The following is a 17603-nucleotide window of genomic DNA, read 5'->3' on the forward strand; positions in this document are numbered from 1 at the left end:
TTCTGTGTGCGATTTTAAAAGAATTGTAATAGGGGATCCTGTTTTTTGCTAACAATGCAGTACCTCTGTCGGCCTTTAAATTCAGAGGCTTCGACGAGAGTGGGCAGTTCTCCCCTGGTCAATACGCAGCCAAAGTGTACAGAGATCGGACACGGGTCAATGACAATAATGTGAATTTAATGTCAACGAGCACGGACTTATCCAAGTACTAGTGGTAACTAAAACCCATTTCCCAATTTGTTACTCAAACATATTTGACTTATTAAGTCTAAGACAAACATAACTGCAATTACACTTGTCTCAAACAAGCGTTTCGCCACACTCGCATTAACATCTGCTAACCATGTGTATATGACAAATATGATTTGTTTTGAAATATATTAGCGTAAGAACCATTGCGGACTCATAACATTGTAAAATGAGAGGCCTACATCTGTATTAAAACGTGTCCCAGTACAACCATGCCTAGATCCGCCCACTGTGGCGTAGTTTATGGAGCGGTCTTTACAAATACATTCGTATTATCACACCGTGGCGAGATTACCGTTCTCCTGGCTGCAGTAAACTATCAGTGGTGGAAAAAGTACCCAATTGTCATACTTGAGAAATAGTAAAGAAACCTTCATAGAAAATTACTCAAGTAAAGGTCTCCCACATAAACACTTACTCGAGTAAAAGCCTAAAAGTATTTGGTTTTACAGTTTTTCCCCAATTGTTTACACACAAAAATTGGAACTTGAAACGCAATCACCCGAAACCTGAAACCCATGTACCACATCCCTAAACCAAGTGTGCAAAATTGCAAGCACAATTCCTGCTTTACACTCAGCTTTCAATTCTATGTCACATTTTTTTGCAAAACACTACACACAGTTCTCTACATTAGGCACAACATTCAAAATTAAAATCTATTTTGTCCCTTTTGGAAAGCAACGCCAATCACAATGCCAAGCTCTATACACCAATTGGCAACACCCACTCCTCACAGGTGTAAACGCAAGCTGCTGAATTGTTCACTTAGAAATCAGAGCTTTAGCACTATAAAAGGAAATCAGTGGTGAAGTAAGAGCTAGATGTGAAGGAATGAGAGGAAGAGATGGACAGGCGGCTCAGATGAGATCAGGGCCACGTTGGTTGACCATGTGCTCAACCATGGATTGGGTATGAGGGAGGCTGGACATAGTTCAACCCAACCTGAGCCGCTACATGGTTGCATCTATCATCCGACCATCCAGAAATGAGAACTGGTATTTACCTACTATCTACACTAGGCTCTTTATGTATGTATACTGCAGTCTGACATGTTACTCAGTGATTGTTGACCAATGTTACAGTAATGTAATTTCATATGGAATGAAAATGGATTATTTTAGCTTACTGTAACCAATCATATATTTGTTGATCTTCTGCAGAACTGAGAGACGGCCAGGTCATGGTGGAAGACACCGGCTGTTCACACCAGAACAGGAGACCGCCATTGTGAACATGGTGGTGGCAAACGACACAATCAGACTAGGAGAAATCCAGAACCACATAATTGCAGACAAACACAATATTCAATAACATTCACCAGGTGGGCTTGTCTACATTGGACTGTGTATTACAGCGCAACCGAATCTGGATGAAACAGGTTTACAGGGGAGCCATTTGAGCAAAAAGTCAGAGGGTTAAAGAACAGCGCTATGAACATGTGCAAGTAAGTACTATACTGTGAATTTACTATCATATCAGCACTGTATAGACACAGTACTGTAATCCTGTGTATTGTGCTCTAGGTCTATGTCACATATTGTCTCGTCTGTTTCAGAGAGTCTTGGAGCTGGATGCCACTGCATCAGCATTTGTATATTTACTTTTAGGCTTGCTTCAACCGAGCCAAAAAAAGGGGATGGAACATTATTGGCCACCATGCCATTGTTAATATCCCTGGACAGCGTCGAGGGAATCTCACCATGTGCGCAGCCTTTGGCCAGCAAGGCGTCCTCCATCGCCATGCCAACCATGGTCCCTACAACACCGCCTTTCTCATCACATTCCTGGACACACTACATGGTATCCTCATTCTAGCCGAGCAGAGGGGTGGGCCAGTACAGCCCAGGTATGTTGTCATTTGGGACAATGTGAGTTTCCAACGGGCTGCTCTGGTCCGCAACTGGTTCATCGACCACCCACAAGTTATTGTTCTATACCTCCCACCATATTCCCCATTCCTAAACACAATTGAAGCGTTTTATTACCCGGCATGGCGATGGAAGGTGTATGACCGACATCCCCTCGCACGCACACTTCTTCTCCAGGCAATGGTGGATTGCATGTGTTGGAGTTGATGTGGGGACTTTCGGCGGCTGGAGCCGTCACTCCAGGAGGTTCCTTCCAAGCTGTTTAGCCAGGGAGAAACATTGCTTGTGATGTAAATGAGGTGCTGTGGCCAGACCAAACTAGAAGGCAGGATGCAGCCTAATGTGTTTTTTACTTACATTTTGCATTTGTTTTTGTCTGTGTTTTGAAAGAATGAGCCACTTTTTAAAAATACATTTTTGTACAGAAAACCCTTTATCTTACTGAATGTTTTTCCAGGTTTTCTCTTGTTGGGTATGGAAAGTGTTAGATACAAAATGCAGCATTTTGGAAATGTTTGTTACTGTATTGCATTTGTGTGTTTATGTATATTTGAGTAGATTATTACAGTAATCTTTTACAACTGGCTACAGTGTAACACTGCAAATACAAATGGCATAAACCTACTGATGGGAAATTCATAGTAGTCTTGTGTTGAGCACATCAGTGTTGGTTGGTAGACAGCTCTATTCATATGATGCGTGTTTGTCATTTTGCTGCAAAAAGAAACACATTTTGGAAAGAGAATAGTTTTGAATGCAGTGTTTATTTTTGCTAGAGATACATAGAGTTTTTGTGGAAATGGGCCAAAGATTCAGCAAACGTGTCTAAACAATTGTGGAACACTGTAAATGTACTTAAGTATCACAATTTCAAATTCCTTATAGCAGGCAAACCAGATGGCTCTATTTTATTTTTTCTTTAATGGAAGCTAGGGGCACACTTGGACATAATTTACCAACGACGCATGTGTGTTGCGTCAGTCCGCCAGATCAGAGGCAATAGGGATGACCAGGGGTGTTCTCTTAATAAGCGTGTGAATTGGACCCTTTTCCTGTCCTGCTAAGAATTCAAAATTAAAGCGTGAATAGTTTTCTTTAGGAATGTAGTGACATAAGTTGTCTTAAATAGAAAGGTACAGAGCCCCCCCCGCAAATGAAAATAAACACATTTTTCAAAGACATGCTAAAATTGTTTTTCACAACATTGCAACCACCTTAGGGTATGGATAATATGACTAATATTGTATCAATACCAGCATTTCAATATGTATTTCATTTACAGTGTAATGCATTCCTGTCCATGGAATGGGCAGTGTGGATGGCCAACAGCACTCTAATCTAGACTAATACCTAGAACAGGTATGCCTGTCTATTCACACTATATCTAATGACAAACCATAATTCCCTTGTCTTTGTATCATGTTACTCACCTGTTGATATTGTTATTTGGGTCAAGAGCACAATCAGTACAAAAGCACAATGATGCCAGACCCTCGACGTGAACATCCCAAACCTTAATTCCCCTCACTTCTCCTCTCTCTCTTTTTTTTTTGACAATGTGTAATGTGCCAGTGATTTGCTTTGTGGCCTATGGAATGGGTGTAGTAAACAATCTGTATTATTCAGTGCCCTATGAAATGACAGCATTTAGATTCAAGTGGCGGTCTGTGCAGTTTAAATTGATGGAGAACACATTTTCTTGTTCATCAAATCAAATTTTATTTGTCACATACACATGGTTAGCAGATGTTAATGCTTGTGCTTCTAGTTCTGACAATGCAGAAATAACCAACAAGTAATCGAGCTAACAATTCCAAAACGACTACCTTATAGACACAAGTGTAAGGGGATAAAGAATATGTACATAAAGATATGAGTGAGTGATGGTACAGAGCGGCATAGGCAAGATACAGTAGATGGTATTGAGTGCAGTATATACATATGAGATGAATATGTAAACAAAGTGGCATAGTTAAAGTGGCTAGTGATACATGTATTACATAAGGATGCAGTAGATGATATAGAGTACAGTATATACGTATACATATGAGATGAATAATGTAGGGTATGTAAACATATTAGGTAGCATTGTTTAAAGTGGCTAGTGATATTTTACATAATTTCCCATCAATTCCCATATTAAAGTGGCTGGAGTTGAGTCAGTGTGTTGAAAACAGCCACAACGTTAGTGGTGGCTGTTTAACAGTCTGATGGCCTTGAGATAGAAGCTGTTTTTCAGTCTCTCGGTCCCAGCTTTGATGCACCTGTACTGACCTCGCTTTCTGGATGATAGCGGGGTGAACAGGCAGTGGCTCGGGTGGTTGCTGTCCTTGATGATCTTTATGGCCTTCCTGTGACATCGGGTGGTGTAGGTGTCCTGGAGGGCAGGTAGTTTGCCCCCGTTGATGCGTTGTGCAGACCTCACTACCCTCTGGAGAGCCTTACGGTTGTGGGCGGAGCAGTTGCCGTACCAGGCGGTGATACAGCCCGACAGGATGCTCTCGATTGTGCATCTGTAGAAGTTTGTGAGTGCTTTTGGTGACAAGCCGCTGCTGCGCCTTCTTCACGATGCTGTCTGTGTGGGTGGACCAATTCAGTTTGTCTGTGATGTGTACGCCGAGGAACTTAAAACTTACTACCCTCTCCACTACTGTTCCATCGATGTGGATAGGGGGGTGTTCCCTCTGCTGTTTCCTGAAGTCCACAATCATCTCCTTAGTTTTGTTGACGTTGAGTGTGAGGTTAATTTCCTGACACCACACTCCGAGGGCCCTCACCTCCTCCCTTTAGGCCGTCTCGTCGTTGTTGGTAATCAAACCTACCACTGTTGTGTCGTCCGCAAACTTGATGATTGAGTTGGAGGCGTGCGTGGCCACGCAGACGTGGGTGAACAGGGAGTACAGGAGAGGGCTCAGAACGCACCCTTGTGGGGCCCCAGTGTTGAGGATCAGCGGGGTGGAGATGTTGTTGCCTACCCTCACCACCTGGGGGCGGCCCGTCAGGAAGTCCAGTACCCAGTTGCACAGGACGGGGTCGAGACCCAGGGTCTCGAGCTTGATGACAAGCTTGGAGGGTACTATGGTGTTAAATGCCGAGCTGTAGTCGATGAACAGCATTCTCACATAGGTATTCCTCTTGTCCAGATGGGTTAGGGCAGTGTGCAGTGTGGTTGAGATTGCATCGTCTGTGGACCTATTTGGGCGGTAAGCAAATTGGAGTGGGTCTAGGGTGTCAGGTAGGGTGGAGGTGATATGGTCCTTGACTAGTCTCTCAAAGCACTTCATGATGACGGAAGTGAGTGCTACGGGGCGGTAGTCGTTTAGCTCAGTTACCTTAGCTTTCTTGGGAACAGGAACAATGGTGGCCCTCTTGAAGCATGTGGGAATAACAGACTGGGATAGGGATTGATTTAATATGTCCGTAAACACACCAGCCAGCTGGTCTGCGCATGCTCTGAGGGCGCGGCTGGAGATGCCGTCTGGGCCTGCAGCCTTGCGAGGGTTGATACGTTTAAATGTTTTCCTCACGTCGGCTGCAGTGAAGGAGAGTCCGCATGTTTTAGTTGCGGGCAGTGTCAGTGGCACTGTATTGTCCTCAAAGCGGGCAAAAAAAAAGTTATTTAGTCTGCCTGGGAGCAAGACATCCTGGTCCGTGACGGTGCTGGTTTTCTTTTTGTAATCCGTGATTGACTGTTTGTAGCTCAGGGCCTGAAGCAAGGATATGCATATTCTTGAAAAAAAATTTTTTCCCATCATCTTTGAAATGCAAGAGAAAGGCCACAATGTATTACTCCAGTTTAGGCGCGATTTAGATTTGGACCACTAGATGGCAGCAGTGTATGTGCATATTTTTTTGACTGATCCAATGAACCATTGAATTACTGTTCAAAATGTTGTATCAAGTCTGTCCAAATGTGCCTAATTGGTTCATTGATACATTTTCAGGTACATAACTGTGCATTCTCCTCAAGCAATAGCATGGTGATAGCTACTGTAATTTGGACAGGGCCGTTAGATTAACAAGAATATAAGCTTTCTGCCCATATCAGATAGGGCTATGTCCTGGGAAATGTTCTTGTTACTTACAACGTCATGCCAATCACATTAGCGCACATTAGCTCAACCGTCCCGCGGGGGGACACCAATCCCATAGAGGTTCAAATCCCCAGCTACAATAAATGTGTCCTCAGGATATGGGGTTTCTAGTTTGCATAAAGCCCAGTGAAATTCTTTGAGGGCAGTCGTGATATCGGTTTGAGGGGGAATATACACGGTTGTGACTAACCGAAGATAATTCTCTCGAGAGGTAATACGGTCGGCATTTGATTGTGAGGTATTCTAAGTTGGGTGAACAAAAAGACTTGAATTTCTGTATTATCACAATCACAACATGAGTAGTTAATCATGAAACATACACCCCAGCCTTTCTTCTACCCAGAGAGTACTTTTTTCCTGTTTGCACAATGTACTGAGAACCCAGCTGGCTGTATGGATGGGGACAGTATATTCCAAAAGATTAATGTATGTTACAATCCCTGATGTCTCTCTGGATGGAGATCCTCGCCCTGAGCTGGTCTACTTTATTATCCAGAGACTGAACATTAGCAAGTAATATACTCGGAAGTGGTGGATGGAGTGCACGCCTCCTGAGTTGGAATAGAAGTCCACTCCAAATAGCTATTTTCCACCGGCTGTGTTTTGGAGCAAACTCTGGAATAAGTTCATTTGCAAAAGCAATTGTTCAATTGTAAAAGCAAAAGAATCCAATTCGGGAAAGTCATATTCCTGGTCGTAATGCTGGTGAGTTGCCGATATCCAGAAGTTCTTTCCGGCTGTATGTAATAACATAAAAAATGTCTGGGCTAATAATGTAAGAAATAACAAATGTAAGAAATAACACACAAAAAAAACAAAATATTGCAAAGTTGCTTAGGGGGTAGATCAGAGCTGCCATATCTGTAGGCTCCATCTTTTGTCGTGACTCATAGCAGCCACATTGTATTCCTTCTCGTGTCTATGCGCTCTCCTCCTCTCACCTTTTCCCTTCCCTTGTTTACTTTAATTCACAACACATCAGCTGTATGTGATCAGGCTAAAAAAACTTTCCTAGCCAAACCATATCATAACTGCTACACACAGCCTACATCCTTGTAGTAACGTCAAAGTCAACATAGCTAATATAACTTCTGCAATAGTAAACCCACTACAATCATGCAGTAACTACACGGCGAGCCCATGTGGAAAATAAATGACTAAATCCAAAATCTTACCTTGACTAGGAAGATCTCCAGTGTTGGATAGACAGCCAGCTAGCTAGCTCTGTTTAAGTGGGGTGTTTGAGTAGGCTAAACTAGCTTGCTGAATTTGCTAGCTAAGTAAGTGAAACTGAAAGTGAAAAATAATGATGAAATCCCTCTCTCTCTCTCTTGTTTCTCCTTCCTTTTGGAATAAATTAATTTGTTCAAAGCGGATCAACTATGTTTTTTCTCTCTCTATGAGTTAACTACTCATCACATTTTATGCACTACAGTGGTAGCTTGCTGTAGCTTATACTTTCAGTACTAGATTCATTCTCTGATTGTTTGATTCAGTTTACAATATGTCAGTTCATGCTGCAAGAGCGCTGATAGGTTGGAGCACGTCCTCCGGAAGTTGTCATAATTACTGTGTAAGTCTGGGAGGGGGTGAGAACCATAATATATATATATATATATATGCCATTTAGCAGACGCTTTTATCCAAAGCGACTTACAGTCATGTGTGCATACATTCTACGTATGGGTGGTCCCGGGGATCGAACCCACTACCCTGGCGTTATAAGCGCCATGCTCTACCAACTGAGCTACAGAAGGACCACAGTCTCCTCGGTTTCGTTTGGAAGTCAATGTACCCAGAGGAGGAGGGAAGCTTGCTGTCCTCTGGCTACCCCATGGAGCTACCCTACAGAGTGCTGTTGAGGCTACTGTAGACCTTCATTGCAAAATTGTGTGTTTTAATCAATTATTAAGTAACGTGATTATATTTAGTATAGTTTTATCTAAAAAGGATAACTTTTTAAATGGTCTGTTTAAAAGAAAATGAAATTCACTTTGGAGGATGGTCCTCTCCTTCCTACTCTGAGGATCCTCAACTGATAGATTCTACAGACCCTACTGAGTACTTAAACCCCACTTTTATATTGGCACAAATAATAATTTTTTCACTATAAACCCAATATTGTCAACATACCAGTCTGAACATTGTATTTGTCAACAGTGGTCTTAAAATAATGTTTTAAAAACACATTTCAAAATAAATTCCTTCTTGCATTTCATTGTAAGCACAATACAAATTGATTAACATGTAGTACCTTTTGAATGAGTTATACTCTTTGCAATGTTTTGAAATGCGGGCTTTTATTTCGAAGGGGGCATTACCATAGGAAAGTGACATCACCGATAGTGCTGCTAGCAGAATAGTAGTGTCAGCAGTCAATTCTTCCCAAATGAAGAATTGATCAGAGGGAGACAACTTTCTAACTGGACGCTAAATATGCATATCGTTCTTCACTAGTATTTTCACATATCCAATTTTGTATTATGTTCTTTCGGTCAATTTGATGGGAACCAGTTGCGTTATTGAGGTTAGTTTTGTTCTCATTTTAACAAGGACTTTTCCCTCCATGCTCGGGCGAAGAAACGGGATATCAACGGGATGGGTGAATAGCGGCATCGGCCTAAGTGAGATGGGATCATTGCATTGATTTCTTGGGGATTTGTTTCTGGTGTGAAGTTATGACAATGACTGGATCGATGGAAACTTCTTTCAAACAAGCTTTAAAGAAACCTCCATCACAAAGGACAACAGAGGTACGCAAGCTAACGTTAGCTATGTGTTCTTGGTTTGAATTTCTCAAGTCAAAAAGTTAGCTAGCTAGCTGGAATAATTATCTCGCTTGCTAGCATTCTAACGCACTAGTTGACGAGGAGCAATGTTTTATCCATTCACCCAACCAGTCACTCAGTTGTTTTTATTTCCAAGAAAGTGAGAATGAACCACCTTAGTGTGTGTGTTTTATATATATATATATATATATATATATATATATATATATACACACACTGAAGTTACTCTAGCTAGCTATCCAAACTGAGAGCGAGTTAGCTACTGCAATGGAAAGTGAGTTGTCGATCTTATTTAGATGACGTCATGAATGTCATTTACATTTACATTTAAGTCATTTAGCAGACGCTCTTATCCAGAGCGACTTACAAATTTAGTACGGTTTCCCTTTTAAGTTTTCTGAAAAGATGATTAAACGATTATGCAATTGGTGTCCTATTCTACTACGGGGGCCTCCGGTTATATGTTCAATAGTATCTCTCTCTGGCTATCAGTTTGATTACTGGTAAGAGTTTTGTGGGATTGTCCATCACAAGGGATCTATCATCTGAAGATATTAAGATATTACGTTTTTAAAAGGCAACTGTACCCCCCCCACACACACACAATGATTCTTTATCAACAGTAGCCTTTATATGATCTACCCATTTGATTGACTCTTTCCAAGTTCTCTGACCTCTGAATGTGCTTCTTTGCTTCTACTTTTAGAATACTTTCATATTCCATGATTCATTCCTTCCCCTGTCATCCCACAGAGATGCAGAAGTTATTTATCTAAACCTCAGCTTAAATTAAGTTTTAGTCACGGCTCTTCCCTGACAATCCAAACCTCAGCCCAGTTTAGTTGGCATTGCTTTTGCCATAAGGCAATTCCACAGTAACTGAGTGAAAATGTTACTAAAACAGATGTACTTGAAATACATTTTCAGATGCGCAGTTTTATAACAGAACGACTGTTTGTGCTGTTTGTTTAACTCTCTTTGGTTTTTGTTTCACATACTTTTTTAAAGTGTACAAATCTGAGTCTCAGCATCACTCTGTTACTGTGGAATTACCAGACTATTTCCCCAAATAGTCTACTTTGTTAAGCTGCAGAACATTTTGAATTGCAAGCACTTTTCAAGGCACAATTGGCTAAATCCTACCTACAACCTAGTTCAAAAGCCAATTTCTTTCACTGATCCACTGCTTTTTTCACTCAATGAACAGAAAGCCCTCTTTGCACCTTTTTGAGAGAGGGTGAGTGCATAATACAATGTGACAACACACTACGCAACAGGTTCTGGTCCTCAAACATAAACAGACAGCTTGGGTAAAATTACTATTGAGGAAGGTAAGTTTGTCAGGTGAGTGATACGAATGAAAATGTGGTCTTGGTGCTTATCTTGGAGGCAGACATAGGCATTGCATGCGTTGTTCTCAGATGTAGGGCTTTATTAGTGACTTTTATGCTGCAGGTATGGGTTGCATCCAGAATGGTGCCCTTTTCCCTACATATTACATACTAAACTACTGATTAAAAGTATTGCGCTAGGGAACAGGGTGCCATTTGCGATGCACAATGATGTCCGTGTCCTGAGTTTCCTGTTAATCTCATCCTGCTCTATCCACTAAGAGGCTGTGCGAGTAGAGGTGCCCACTACTGTATGATTTACTGCAGGGTTGTTACGATATCAGTACTGCGCTACTCGGAAGAATTGTGTCAAGGAAACAAAACAGAAAGTGGATATAATTTATTTTTAACATTTGTATTGGTACAAGACAAGCACATATTTCCAGCCTGTAATGGCTGAGATGTGTGAAGGCTGCCTGCATGTAAAGCAGCATTCCATGCAGGACTCAGGGCGTGAAGAGGCATATTCCCTCGGAGCCAGTACTGATAGTGAAAGCAGACGCTGCAGGGCCACTCTGAAGTAGGCAGGCTACATTAGTCACAAAGGTCAACGTTTCACTGTGGTGAAGCAATGGGAATTCCTGTTGAATTCCTGAAAACAACACACCCTGAAAGTAAATTGTAGACGCTTTAAGGTTTTGTTATTTTATTCTGAACAAAAATGTAAACGCAACAATTTCAATAAACGCAACATGCAACAATTTCATCACTGAGTTTACAGTTCATATAGGAAATCAGTCAATATAAAATAAATTAATTAGATCTTAATCTATGGATTTCACATCGCTGGGCAGCGGCACAGCTATGAGTGGGCCTGGGAGGACATATGCCCACACACTTGGGCGCCAGGCCCACCCACTGGGAGCCAGCTCCAGCCAATTAGAATGAGTTTTTCCCAACAAAAAGGCTTTTATTACAGGTACAAATACTCTTCAGTTTCATCAGCTGTCCGGGTGGCTGTTCTCAGACGATCCCGAAGGAGCCCCGGAGGTCCTGGGCTGGCGTGGTTACACGTGGTCTGTGGTTGAGGCCGGTTGGACGTACTGCCAAATTATTTAAAATGACATTGGAGCCGGTTTATGGTAGAGAAATTAACATTTTATTCTCTGGCAACCGCTCTGGTGGACATTCCTGCAGTCAGCAAGCCAATTACACGCTCCTTCTAAACATGAGACATTGTGTCATTGTTGTGTGACACAACTGTAAATTTTAGAGTGGCCTTTTATTGTCCTCAGCTCAAGGTGCACCGGTGGAATGAATGATCATGCTGTTTAATGAGCTTCTTGATATGCCACACCTGTCAGGTGGATGAATTATCTTGGCAAAGGAGAAATGCTCACTAACAGGGATGTAAACTCATTTGTTCTGCATATTTGAGAGAAATAAGCTTTTTGTGGGGTATTTTATTTCAGCCCATGAAACATGGCACCAACACTTTAAATGTTGCGTTCTATATTTTTGTTCAGTTAACACGCAGAGCATGTGTACAAACAATTTTCACAGCATTAAAGTTTTTTTAAAGACTTTCTTTTTGATGTTTGTCTCTAGAGAAGTAGACTACAAGCTCTTGCTTTTAAGACTTTTGCCATGGTAGTCTTATTAAAGTGTATTTATTACTTTGCAGGAATCCCTGTCTGTCAGTTTGACTCCCCTCTGTGTGATTTATAGAAAAGGAAAGTGGGCCTTGTAACACCTCTATCCCACCGACAGCGGCATTGCGTTTTTGGTACACCAGAAGTACACTGATTTCCAATGGAATGCTGTGTTTGTCTTGCAGCGTTGCAGTGCATTCTGTGTTCTTTTTGGTGCGTAGGTTAGATATATCCAACGTATGTGTCAAATTGTATGTGCAGACTTGACAGAAGTGGTAGCAGAAGGTGAATGCTGAACTTCTTTTGCAAACATATCCAGTAAAAATTGTGGATTACGTAATGAAAAAAGTTTGACTGCAGAGTTTGGTACGCGGCATTTATGCAATGACGCTGTCGGTCTGATCGAGGCCCGACTCCTCTCCTATTCTTTCAAGGCAGCTCAAATATGTAGGTCACAAACATCCTGCGTACAGCCCTTTTAGACTTAATTTAGCACAATAACATTCCACTCAATAGCCTTGCACAGGTACACTAGAGAAGGACCTGGAAAATGTGAAGTTTGAGTATCTTTGGACATAAAAGTCTACATTGGGCTTTGTCCGTTCTTTTTTTCTTTTGAATTGTGTCCCCTTTAAGAAGTTAGGCTGTATAAAAAAGTTGGTGATAGGGCTCCCGAGTGGCGCAGCAGTCTGAGGCACTGCATCTAGGTGCAAGAGGCATCACTACAGACCCTGGTTCGATTCCAGGCTGTATCACAATTGGCCATTATTGGGAGTCCCATAGGGCGGCGCACAGTTGGCCCAGCGTCATCCAGGGTTAGGGTTTGGCCGGGGTAGGCTGCCATTGTAAATAAGAATTTGTTCTTAACTGAATATATATATATATATATATATATATATTTGAGATCTGGACAATTTGGAGCAGAACACTGCTCATGCAGCAAGTCTAAACAACCACAGTTTCCTGAGCTGATGAGCCATGCTGCCTTTATTTTCCCTTCAATTAATATATTGGCACTTTTATTTGAGGTGAACTTGTTGTTTAGGGTTGAACTCTATGTACTGTCATTGGTCTTAAGGCAGTACCATTTTGTCAATGTTGAGACCCCCCCTTTTAATGGTACTATGGAAAAGATGAGTCACTCAGTACAACACAATACCTTATTGCAGTGAGTCCCACATTTCCTCTCGGTCTGGTCCTCCTCTAAACAATGCTCTGGAAGTGGAACATCTGTTTCTTGGTTTAATTGCAAGGCTATGCACCCGCCCCCTCTCACACATTTATTTTGTCATCACTAGAAGCCCATTTTCGGACATAAATATAGGCAAGACACAATATTTTTTGTGGCATTGCTTTAAAACACTCTGTTAAAATACCTTACAAGTGGCAATTTTGACAACTTGACTCACACATCCACAGAATGTGTGCCGATTCTGAACATTGACTCTACTGGCAGTCCACCTCAGAGCACTAACATGAAAGAATGAAGCTGGACCTGAACTGACTCTTTAAAGCCCTAACTTAGCTGACGCGTGCGACAAGAATGCAACGTGCACACCTCTTGCATGCCGGGAATATGAGCTGGTTCTGTGAAGTGCCCACCCCTCAGGCTGTTCACTCATTGTGATGGAAGTTATCAGTCCTGGATCTGCTGGTGACTAAGTAAGGCAGCGCTATCAGTATCTACTGGTTTTCATGTCTATGGCTTGGCCCAAAGGAGAACGACTGTCCCCTCTCATTGAAGCCACAGAAGTTCAAGGCCGACCACGGTACTTCTGGCGTTGTTTGCAGGAAACAGGATCCCCCATTATAGTTGATAGGAAAATGGGATTCTTCATGTTAAAAAAAAAAAACGTTTAGAAGACAATCATGGTACCAATAATTGCTTCTAATACAGCATTCAGAAAGTATTCAGACCCCTTTACTTTTTACACTTTGTTACGTTACAGCCTTATTCTAAAATGGATTCAATTGTTTTTTCACCTCATCCATCTATACACAATAGCCTAAAACTAAAATACATTTACATAAGTATTCAGACCCTTTACTCAGTACTTTGTTGAATCACCTTTGGCAGTGACTACAGCACCGAGTCTTCTTGGGTATGACGCTATTAGCTTGGCACACCTGTATTTGGGGAGTTTCTCTCATTCTTCTCTGCAGATCCTCTCAAGCTCTGTCAGGTTGGATGGGGAGCTTCTCTGCACAGCTTTTTTCAGGTCTCCAGAGATGTTCGAATGGGTTCAAGTCCGGGCTCTGGCTGGGCCAATCAAGGACATTTAGAGACTTTTACTGAAGCCACTCCTGTGTTGTCTTGCCTGTGTGTTTAGGGTCGTTGTCCTGTTGGAATGGGAACCTTCGCTCCACTATTCTCTACGGACAGTTCCTTTGACCTCCATGACTTGGTTTTTGCTTTGACATGCGCTGTCAACTGTGGGACCTTAATATAGACAGGTGTGTGCCTTTCTAAATCCTGTCCAATCAGTTGAATTTACCACAGGTAGACTCCAATCAAATTGTTGAAACATCTCAAGGATGATCAATGGAAACAGGATAGCCCTGAGCTCAATTTTGAGTCTCATAGCAAAGGGTTTGAATACTTCTATAAATACGGTATTTTGGGCCTCCCGAGTGGCGCAGGGGTCTAAGGCACTGCATCACGGTGCTAGCTGTGCCACTAGAGATTCTGGGTTCCGAGCCCAGGCTCTGTCGCAGCCGGCCGCGACCGGGAGGCCCATGGGGCGGCGCACAATTGGCCTAGCGTCGTCCGCGGTAGGGAGGGTTTGGCCAGCTGGAATATCCTTATTTCATCGCGCACTAGCGACTCCTGGGCCGGGTGCAGTGCACGCTGAAACGGTCGCCAGGTGTACGGTGTTTCCTCTGGCTTCCGGGTTGGATGGGCATTGTGTCAAGAAGCAGTGCAGCTTGCTTTGGTTGTGTTTCGGAGGACGCATGGCTCTCAACCTTCACCTCTCCCGAATCCGTACGGGAGTTGCAGCGATGAGACAAGACTGTAACTAGTACCAATTGGATACCATGAAATTGGGGTGAAAAAAAACTTTATTTCAGGTTTTTTATTTTTTAATAAAAGAGCAAACATTTCGAAATTGTTTTCACTAATGAGGTATTGTGTATAGATTGGTGAAGGGGTCTGAGTACTTTAGGAATGCACTATGTCCTTGAACCATTTAAAAATAAAATCACACACAGAAGAGGTTATAAGGATACATTATAGCACCGGTTGGTATGGCTGCTGTTTTACGGGCTCCTAACCAATCATGCTGTTCTGTGTGTGTTTTCGTGTTCCTTACTTTTTTTTGTTGTTGTACATAATGTTTCTGATATGTCTCTTATGACTGTAAAGAATTTCTGGATATCAGAACAGCGATTACTCACCTCGGACTGGATGAAGATTTTTTGTCTTTAACGAATCAGAGGGCAAAAAATGTACGGCTCCTCCCAGATGAGGCCCAAATCCTGTCATTTGCATGAAGGGGAGGTACCGATACAGGTGTGCAGATTCAGGTGCTTGGTGAGAATTCAACAGCGAGTAGATAATCCACCTTTGCACGTTCACCAGTATATTTGTATTTGACCTAGGCAAGTCAGTTAAGAACAAATTCTTATTTTCAATGATGGCCTAGGAATAGTGGGTGAACTGCCTTGTTCAGGGGCAGAACGACAGATTTGTAACCTTCCGGTTACTAGTCCAACGCTCTAACCACTAGGCTACCCTGCCGCCCCATGGTAATCACTGGAGAATAAAATGGATGAGCTCCGTTCGAGACTATCCTTCCAACGGGACATTTAATGACTAATATCTTATGTTTCACCGAGTGGTGGCTGATCAAGGACATGGATAATATACAGTTGGCTGGGTTTCTCATGCATCGGCAAGACAAAACAGCAACCTCTGGTAAGACGAGGGGTGGTGGTCTGTCTATTTGTCAACAACAGCAGTCCACAATCTTTAATATTTAAGCAAGTCCCGATTTTGCTCACCTGAGGTAGTTTTCATCTATTTTTCGTAGCTGTCTATTTACCACCACAAACCGAATCAGGCTCTTAGACTGCATTCAACAAGCTATATAAGGCCATAAGCAAATGAGAATGCTCACCCAGAAGCAGTGCTCCAAGTAGCTGGGGACTTGAATGCAGAAAAACTGAAATCTGTTTTACCTAATTCCTATTAGCATGTCATGTGTTCATAGAGATGCGTACAAAGCTCTCCCTCACCCTTCATTTGGATAATCTGAACATAATTCTATCCTCCTGATTCCTGCTTACAAGCAATAACTCAAGCAGTAAGTGCCCAGTGATGCTAGCCTACCAGACAAGCTAAATGCCTTCTATGCTCGCTTCGAGGCAAGCAACACTGAACCATGCATGAGAGCACCAGCTGTACTGGATGACTGTGATTGTGCGTAAGACCTTTAAACAGCTCAACATTCACAAGACCGCATGGCCAGACGGATTACCAGGACGCGTACTCTGAGCATGTGCTGACCAACTTACCCAGTGTGTAATTCCTACGTTTCAAGCAGACCACCATAGTCCCTTTGCCCAAGGAAACGAAGGTAACCTGCCTAAATAACTACTGCTTGTAGCACTCACGCCTGTAGCCATGAAGTGCTTTGAAAGTCTGGTCATGGCTCACATCAACACCATCATCCAAGAAACCCTAGACATAGTACAATTTACATACCGCCCCAAAAGATCCATAGAGGACACAATCTCCATTGCACTCCACAGTGCCTTTTCCCACCTGGACAAAGGAACACGTGAGAATGCTGTTAGTTGACGACAGCTCAGCTTTCAACACCATAGTGCCCTCACTAAGCTAAGGACCCTGGGACTAAACACCTCCCTCTGCAACTGTATCCTGGACTTCCTGACGGGCCGCCTCCAGGTGGTAAGGGTTGGCAACATGCACCTGCCACGCTGATCCTCAACATGGTGGCCCCGCAGGGTTGCGTGCTTATTTATTTGGTGTATATAGTATTATTTATCATTTGACCAAGTGACAACCTTATGTGTTGTGCAAGAAGTTGGGCTATTGTATTTGTAGCGAGCTGTATTGCTGTAAAAGTATTGGTCCACATTCTAGCCCGTGTCCATCACTGATACATGCAGTAATTGCTTTTCTTGGCTCTCTACAAAAAGCTTTAGGGCCAACTGTTATATTGTTTGTCTAGTAGCCAGCTAGTGGGGATATTGGCTATGACCATAGGCATTGTAGAACCACCGAGCTACAATGTATAACCTCAACATCTCCCTCCTGTACTGCATCCTGCATGTTGGACAGGAAGAAGCCAAAGCTCAGTCTCGCCTCAGTGTGTTTTGTTTTTTAAGTTTTTTTTTTTTACCCTCACTAGACCAGGGTCTATTCATTACAGAAACCGTTTACCATTTAAGAAGCAAATGGAGAAACTAAAATGGTGAGGGACCTATCTGAATTTTTCCAATAGAAACTCTTGTTTGTGTTTTCCGTTTGGAGTAAACAGTTTTGCAACAGATACGTTTTGGAACAAAATCGGCATAATGATTTATTTCTGATGGTTCTCCCTTGCTTTGCTGTATGTGTAGACATTTCTGCAACTTGGAAAATATGACATGG

At 42.4% G+C, this 17603-nt stretch overlaps 1 protein-coding gene and 1 long non-coding RNA gene across 15 annotated transcripts in view; both read left to right on the forward strand.

The window, feature by feature from the left end:
- The first annotated feature begins 1058 nt into the window (after window positions 1-1058).
- LOC118390893 (uncharacterized) lies at window positions 1059-2744 on the forward strand. Its single transcript, XR_004827036.2, has 3 exons — window positions 1059-1247; window positions 1413-1696; window positions 1808-2744. It is a non-coding gene; the product is annotated as an uncharacterized LOC118390893 (long non-coding RNA).
- Window positions 2745-8579: 5835 nt separating this feature from the next.
- The window catches only part of LOC118390890 (rap guanine nucleotide exchange factor 6-like), a 136750-nt gene continuing 127726 nt past the window's right edge, over window positions 8580-17603 (forward strand). For all 14 annotated transcript variants that reach the window (XM_052457637.1, XM_052457642.1, XM_052457641.1 and 11 more), the window contains exon 1: window positions 8580-8967. In XM_052457637.1, coding sequence (XP_052313597.1) covers window positions 8893-8967 — 75 coding nt within the window. In that variant the 5' untranslated portion in view covers window positions 8580-8892. The remainder of the gene's footprint in view (window positions 8968-17603) is intronic.

The sequence above is a fragment of the Oncorhynchus keta genome, chromosome 12, assembly GCF_023373465.1.
Source record: "Oncorhynchus keta strain PuntledgeMale-10-30-2019 chromosome 12, Oket_V2, whole genome shotgun sequence".
NCBI lineage: Eukaryota > Metazoa > Chordata > Actinopteri > Salmoniformes > Salmonidae > Oncorhynchus > Oncorhynchus keta.